A 7,982-nucleotide genomic window follows, 5' to 3' on the forward strand; every position below is an offset into this window, starting at 1 on the left:
TCTTTGGTGGCAAAATAATGGGCTTTCACCCTCAACACACTTACATGTATTCAAAAAATTTTCCCATTAGACAAAAAAGTACAAGTTTTAAATTTATAAACGCTCATTCCATAACATGACACACGAAGTACTTTGAAAAGGAACTTGATTCAAACCAGTTAAAACTTACATTGACAGCACAAAATCTGACAGAAAATAACTACTGAGGAGTTTTCAAAATAAAGATAACATAAATAAAACATTATTTTAATATATTAAATACTTTATTTAAATCAAGTATAAAAATAACACATTTGTTCTATTGTTTCACAAAACTTCTAATATCACATTATCTATACACAGTACCAAATTCCATTCATTTCGACAATCATGAAAGAATATTTTTAAATATAGGCTGTATTTCAAAATTTGATATATAAATACAGATAAAAAGTGTATTATACACATTGACTTTAAATAATCTATTTACAAAAGCTATTTTAAAAAGCCAAAGCAATTTACTGGCCTCTGAAGAAAATTATGACACACATGCCATTTCGACACCTACTCAATGGATTATACCTAGAAAATTACTTGAATACTATATACTGGAATACAAATTCACATAAAATTACTTGATTTAAAATCTGTTCAATTTTAGAAATAAAAAATTAAATGTAGGCTCACTTTTAAAATTGCAATTTTTACTGGGTGCAGTGGCACACACCTGTAATCCCAGTGCTCAGGAAGCTGAGGCCGGAGGATCATAAAATACTATACTACTAAGAGAATTTCTTGGCTTTGGGTCATTCTATTTCTTTCCTCTTAAAAGTTAAAATTGTTTTACTGTGTCTAATAATACTTTTTAAGTATAGATTAAAAAAAGCAAAATGCAGTCTGCCACTTCTTCATTTCTGCATATTGCAATGGGTCTACCAGATCCAAGGCCTTCCTAAGAAAGCTGGCTTATATCAAATACTGATTTTCTTCCTGTAACTCACACTTGTCTATCGAGTCAGTTACCCAGCGTTCTTGAAGGATCTTAAACTTCTTCTTAAGAGTTCTTCTAAAAGCTTTAAAATCCGAAACACGACTGCGATCCTCCCCAACAATTACATGGGACACTCCCTCAGCTAAGTGAGCAGCCACCTTTGCCCCGTGGAACCGGAGCTCCAAGGCGCTGATGGCTAATCTCGTTCCCTCGATTCTGGTACTCGAGTCATTAATAACAGCATACATGTCCACATAAATGGTGTGGTGTCGAAACATACTGAGAGGAGAGCAGTCCCAGGAGTATCGATACTCCAAATCAGCAATCACAGAGGCCATTTCTTCAGGAGTCTGTTCATTAGAATTTTTAATTCCTGAGAACACTTCTTTCAGTAGGTTCAAATCTGTATCAACAAAATAACTGTCACCATAGGGATCATATTCACGGGCAAAATGCTGTTTTGTTGATGGGCACATGTGAATCATAAAGCGAGGCTGCCATGGAACACAGCTTTTGGTCTCAAAACATTCTAAAAGCCACGCAGGCTTGACAACATCATGTGTATCAGAAGAAATAATGTTTTTCACTCTGATGTTCTCAGAACCTGCAATTACACAGTATGTGTCTGGGCCTGGATTCTGTACAATATAGCCACCGAACTCTGCAATTCTGTTCTCCAGGTCAGGCTTTGGATGGCTGTCTGTTCCACTCATTACACAAAACTCGACATCTTCAAATATATTGGAAACTTTGCTAACGTTAGAAAGGTTAGGTGCCTTTAGGTGTTCAATAATTCCAACAGCCTTCTTCACCTTTGGGGGTGCTCTCCGCTTTTTCTCTTGCGGTTCATCATCTCCACCTGGGTAAAAGTGCTTTGAAGCGAGCTTTCCAGAGGCCTTCCCCCGCAGCTGTTCTAAGTCCTCCAGGGTCATGCACTCATGCCACTCCTTGTCATCCCTGATCTTCTCAATCCGCGGAAAACGCAACGTGCAGCCAGTTCTGTACATATCACTGGGGACAATCTCTGCGGCCTTAACCTGGACGATGACAGAATTGCAAGGCTCGATGTACACTTCTGGCTTCTCTGTTCCACACAAAATGCTGCCTGGTGGAGCTTTTCTATGAAAAGCTTTCCAGTACTTGGCCAATTTCAAACCTAGATCATACAGTTCTTTCATGGTGTATCCTGAGCCAACACGACAGAGAGTATGAAACACAGACGGCTTCTTACCAGGAGGGGGCTTCTCTGCTACTGCACACAAAAAATGAGACATCATTCCACCCCGCAAACCTTTACCCCAATAGCCTCCCACAATTAAGATATCCAATTCATCCATTAGTCCAGTGACATACTCGGGCTTAATTTTTAACCATCCTTCACCTCTTTTGTCTGGCTTGTAAATGGACAAGGGATGTTTTATCATGATCCCCTCCTCTCTCTTATCTATTGCTTCATTCAATGCGTCGACGACTTCATTCTTGGTATGAGCTTGTGCTTTCTGCACTATCTCCACTCGGCCTGGTATTGGTGTAAAGGTACTGCCAAGGATCTCATACCTTTTCCTCAGGATCTCACGTCCTAGCTTTTTATTATTAACCATCAACACGTCAAACACACAATAACAAGTCTGCAGATCAGAATCTTCCACCATCCTTTTAATATCAAACTTATTGCCCTTTTGCATAAAAGTCTGTGTGTTCGGGTTGTAGGCCATCATCTCTCCATCAAGGATACAGGTTTGCACATCTGGCTGGAATGCATTATGAATGAATGGGGTGAGAGAACCCTCTTGCGGAGAGGCACCAAACTGTTCAGTGTAGTTATAGCCATTTCGGGAAAAGTACTGATAAACATCGCCATCTTTGTGCATCTGCATCCGCTCACCATCAAGTTTGGTTTCGATGTAGAAACTCTGGTGTCTCATATCCTTCTCGATGTGCTCAATGTTTGCTATTGCAGCTAGCATTGGTTTGAAGGCAGAAAACAAAGTGATGGAAATGTCAGTGAGTCCTACAGAGGGATCATGCAGCTGTGTACAGACTTTTTCCAGATCCGTGGTAACATTATGCAACTCGACAGCATCGCTGTGAAAAACAGAAAATATAGTTTGCTGACTAACACCAAGCTTTAAGTCCTTCACAATCATTCGTATAAGCCACTTTTGTTCCAATGCTGAACTCTGAGTTATAAGCTGAAGAAGACTCTTTTTCACCAAGTCTTTTCTTTTGGCAGAATTATTGCTGGCAACGGAATCTAAAAGTTCATTTACTTGCTGTATGGTCAAACTTCCTTTTTGCAAACATCGGGGCTTCAGCACAAAGTAGGCAATCATTGCAAAGTCCCCAGCCTCTCCACGCGTGCCAGTGGGGGTCCTGTAATTGAGGAGCTTAAGGGCATCTTTCCCTTCCCTGGGCAAATTAAGCAATTCGATATAAAGCTTGGCCAGCATAGTTTCTTTGATTCCATAAGCCATTCTCTCTCGTTCTAGCTGAGGAAGAATAAGTCTCATGGCCGGATAAAAAGAATCTGTAACATTTTTTTGGTTCTTATGAAGTGCATCATGAAATTTTCTCCAAGAATCTAAAAATTCCTTGAAGTGTCTGATTTTTTCTACACGTCCTTTACTTTTCTGTATTCGCTCTAAAGTTGAACATAAATCTGCAAAGGGAACATGAGATGCAACAGTCTGCGGAGTTTGTGAGGTAGCCATGGAAGCAGTGGATCCTTTGGTTTAACTAATAATGCTAAAAGAGAATAAGAGAAATGTAAAACTCAGCTAAGTATTTAACATAATGGCCTTACAGAGATCACCTGTTTCATAGTGAATATTTATTAATGCTTAGTAAATGAAAATGTATCAATTCTATATAAGACATATGAAATGTGTTTCAACCTCTACATATAATAACCATTTTACTTAAACCTAATTTGCATGTTAACAGTATGACTTTCTCCATTTCCTGAAATTATAACAACGAAAAATAATTTTGATCTTTCTCCCTAAATGCCAACTTTCATTGAATCAATTCTTTCATTGCTTACTTATTTACCACATAATACAAAAGAAAAAAAGCTAATAATAAAGGTAGAAAAACAAAACCAGGAATGATACACTTCATTTGTAGGTCATGAAGTAAGGTCTGCCTTTTCAAGTATCTTTTTTCTCAAACTACACTGCCCCAAACAGATGTTCTTTAACACATAACTCCCACACTGAATTGAAATTTGACTTCCTAGGAATTTTGAAACCCTAATCATAGAAAAGGTCTTTGACAAAACACTTGTATCTGTCTACTCTCACTTCTTCTGATAGCTACGCAAAATCATTCCAGCATTCAAGACCTAATTCAGAATTCTCTCCCCATGAATTCCTCACTTTAACTATCCATTTCATTACAGGTACTTGCAGATTTATAAACACAAATTCATTAGCACACTCCCTTTGGCTCATGCCCTATGCCAGTTATCCCCAAGTACTCAGTGACGGTGCCCACACCAGGCACTGCACTAGGGCAGATACACCATGTTTCTGCTTTGAAAGAGTTTACATTCTGTAAAGAAAAAAGGGTGTAGTCAGAGCTAACTATAATAAAATGTTAAGTGCTTTAGCAAAAATAAAACAAAGTAAAATGTCTTGAGATAATTTTTTCACTGAAGTTGTCTAAAATCAAATAATAGATCCTTTGTTGGGTTAGGGGCTAGACCATTTCCTACAATGGTTACCAAACATGTAAAATTCCTTTGAAGTTTTAAATATTAATGTTAGTTTTTCTAGAATCTATAATATATCAGCTATTTTAATTAAGGCTTAATGTAATACTAAAATAAGCTATTTTTTTCCAAAATAGACTTCAAGTAAAATGAGTGCTCTACAGCTTCTCTCGAGATCACAGCTTCTCTTGTCATCTCATATCCTGTCTGGCACACCAGCATGCAGTGGAACCAGAGGCTTTTTATGAAGTAAAGAGCTCTACTATAGAGTAAAAGCCATGGGATTCCCCACTTCAGCACACAAAACAGATACACACCATCTCTACAGGTCAGAAACCATGTTGTAATTTCAGCTACCAGTGGCAAACCCATAGTAGCTTTGTTTGCCTGTCACTAAACCCCTACAGTTGGTTCCTGGGAAAGCATATGGGGAAAGTCCTGCTGGTCACATATGTACACACCAACCCACTAGTGGGATACAGCCTGGTTCTGATGGCACTGGCAATGGTTCACAGCTGCCACTGGGCAGCCTGCAGAGAAAAACCATGGCCCTCTCAGTCTAATTTTTGACAAAGCAAGCCCCACTTCTACTGAGCAGTTTAGATCAAGAGATAAGCCCAGGACAGACCACTTTCCTCAGACTTTGATTATAGTAACTGCCTTCCCTTTCATACTCTGGTTTGCATAACTGACTGTACCACCTGGTTCTCTCAAGTGGATATACTACAGCACACACACTGCATCTATAATTTATGTAAAATACATATAAGATTAACTTTATTAAGAAATACTTCTCTGAATATTCGAACATTGATATAGTTTTATAGATCTGTTTGTAAATGCCACATGGTCTCAAAGTCAAAATTTCACTCAAGACTTCAATTGCTTTACAAAATGACAAAATTTAGGCAATGGTGTGAATATACATGTATCTTAAAATAACTATATGTACAGGTAATAAAATTACAAAATTACTATAAAAAGAATAGACAATTTTTGCTTATTGCCATTGCATAAAAAGTCAAATATTAGGATCTCAATTTTCTTTTACATGCACTCTAATTTTATTTTTTGGATTCTGAGCTTTTTAGCTAATTCTTTCCATTTGCAATGAGACAAAAAAAGCTTTGTTGTTATGCTCAGTTCTGGAGTCTAATAAATACTCAAACATGGACTATAGCTGTGTGATTAATATGGGACAATTTCTTAAAAGTTTCAGCTTAAGAGTACAATGAAGTTTAAAAATTTTTAAAAAATTTAAAAAACCTTTGGAAATTAGAATGGGGATGAAATCAGATCATTTTTACATACGTGCTCAACACAGTGCCCTATTAGGAAATCCTTGAAACTATCAGTACTTTAATGTTTACCGATCCTCACAGCATTTAAAATCTAATAGTGCAAAATATTGAGCAAATAAGAATGGGTGGGGGGAGGAGGATGCTTCAGTTTTAACACTAATAAAGTGAAGCTTTCAAGAGACCGGAAGCAGTAATTAACACAACGAATGCATCGGGCTGCTGCGAGATGCCACGGCAAGACCAGGGCCGGTTTTAATTAGTGGTCACAGACGATGTTCAAGCGCTGTTTTATTGGAGAAAGAGGAAGTGGCAGCACAACTGAAGTCCCCGGTGCAGCCCCGGACCAGCTGCTGCCCTCCGAGACAGAGGTCTCGCGGGGCCAGCGCACCTGCCCTGGCACTTGGCGACACTCTGGGCGAATCTCAAGGAGAAGAAACTAGCGGCACCGAACAACCGAGGCTCCGGGACCCCCAGGTGCGCGCAGCCGAGTGCGGGCGCGCCAGGGGCGACTCCCTCCAGGCCGGCAGCCTCTGCAGGCGGCCCCGCTGCGGTCCTCCGCCCGCTCCGAGCCCAGCCCCAGCGCGGGACCCAGGAGCCCGGCGCCCACGCAGGCTGGCCGGGCGCACCCCCAGGTCCAGCCGCTGGCACGCGCGTCTCCGCGCCGCCCTAAACGCACAAAGGAATGGGGGCTCCGACCGCACGGCCGCCGCGCCCAGACCTCGACCCGACCGCGCCCACCGCCGCGGAAGCCTCACCTGCGCCCGCCGCCCTCCTACCGGACGTCCAGAGCCGGAACCTGACACCAGACCGGAAACCCCGCCCGCAAGAACGCCACTTGCAGTTGCGAGCCGCGCAGGCGCAGTGCAAACGCGAGGACCAGCCGTCGCGTCAGAGGCCGGCGCGCGCAGGCGCAGTGGAGTTCGAAACAGCCCCCACCCCGCAACCCGTGTTTGGCCTGGGGAGAGAGGACCCCAGTGATTGCCCGGGGTTGTGACTGGGAACTCAAAGTGGTCTTTGCAATTAGCCTACTACCCGCAACTGTGGATTCCGTCATGAAGCACCTGCTATGATATAGTAGGTGTGCTAAATATCCAGTATTGAGGTGCTAGATATCTAGTATTGAGGAACAAAAACAAACTCAGTCCTTATGTTGCAGGAACTGCTGCTTTGCATTGAAATTTTGCAGTCATCTCTCCTCTTTCGCCTTGGAGAATGAGAAATTATCTATAACAGGTGGGGGGAGAAACCGTTAGAATTATTTCCTTTTAGGATAAAATAATATTGATTTAAAATCAAAGTGAGATTTTGCTGCAGTGGGCTCTGATAATAATTCTAAAATGTTTTAACTACCATGTTGGATTATCTAATGTACAAAATCCTCATTTTACAAAACTCTCACTTAACTTAGTTCACAGTGCTAGTTTGAAGTGGACCTAGATCCTATGGCTTCTTCCATGTTAGCAACATTGTTACTTTCTTTGTATAGTTTAGTTTAGTGGAATTACTGGATATTTGTCAGAAATCATCTGTGATGTTATAAAGCCACATGATACCGTTCTGTCAATATTATTCCCCCACCCCCACTATTCAACTTAAGTATCAATTTACATTGGAAAACACCCAGTAATGTTAAATTAGAAGAGGTTCCATTTGCTGGTCACATGCAAGAGCTCTTGTCTGTCTACTTGTCTTGTTCAGTATTTATAGTGTTCTTACAATTTCAGGTGCTAGACTTTGTATTACTGAAATGAGGACCATGAATTACCTAACTAGATAAACCAGAAATTGATTCTAAGCCCAGTCCCCAATTTGTGGTGTGATTTTTGCTGCTTGGTTCAAAGAGAACCAAGGTTTTTTCTACAAAGTATTGTGAGAAATGAAAAGCCCAGAGGCTGGGGATATAGCTCAGTTGGTAGAGTCCTTGTCTCACATGCACAAGGCCCTGGGTCCAATCACCACCACTACACACACACTAAAAAGTCCAGGGTTCCATTTTCAG

The 7,982-nt window shown here is 40.8% G+C and overlaps 1 protein-coding gene across 2 annotated transcripts; it reads right to left on the reverse strand.

The window, feature by feature from the left end:
* Positions 1–241: 241 nt before the first annotated feature.
* Lig4 (DNA ligase 4) lies at positions 242–6,853 on the reverse strand. Of its 2 annotated transcripts, none has more exons than XM_005316992.5 (2): positions 6,739–6,853; positions 242–3,715 (listed from the first exon to the last, which is right to left on the reverse strand). In XM_005316992.5, exon 2 carries the CDS (start codon positions 3,679–3,681, stop codon positions 946–948), a length of 2,736 nt encoding a protein of 911 aa, XP_005317049.2. In that variant the 5' UTR covers positions 3,682–3,715; positions 6,739–6,853; the 3' UTR covers positions 242–945. The 2 variants fall into 2 exon arrangements, with proteins under 2 accessions (XP_005317049.2, XP_077872453.1); XM_078016327.1 differs by having other exon boundaries at positions 242–3,055; positions 6,739–6,794.
* Between the last annotated feature and the right edge of the window lie 1,129 nt (positions 6,854–7,982).

Source organism: Ictidomys tridecemlineatus, chromosome 6 (genome assembly GCF_052094955.1).
Source record: "Ictidomys tridecemlineatus isolate mIctTri1 chromosome 6, mIctTri1.hap1, whole genome shotgun sequence".
In the NCBI taxonomy this organism is placed as follows: Eukaryota; Metazoa; Chordata; class Mammalia; order Rodentia; family Sciuridae; genus Ictidomys; species Ictidomys tridecemlineatus.

What these genes read in the sequence shown, in the direction of transcription:
- Lig4 (XM_005316992.5), bottom strand. Translation starts at nt 3,681, where the DNA reads ATGGCTACCTCACAAACTCCGCAGACTGTTGCATCTCATGTTCCCTTT.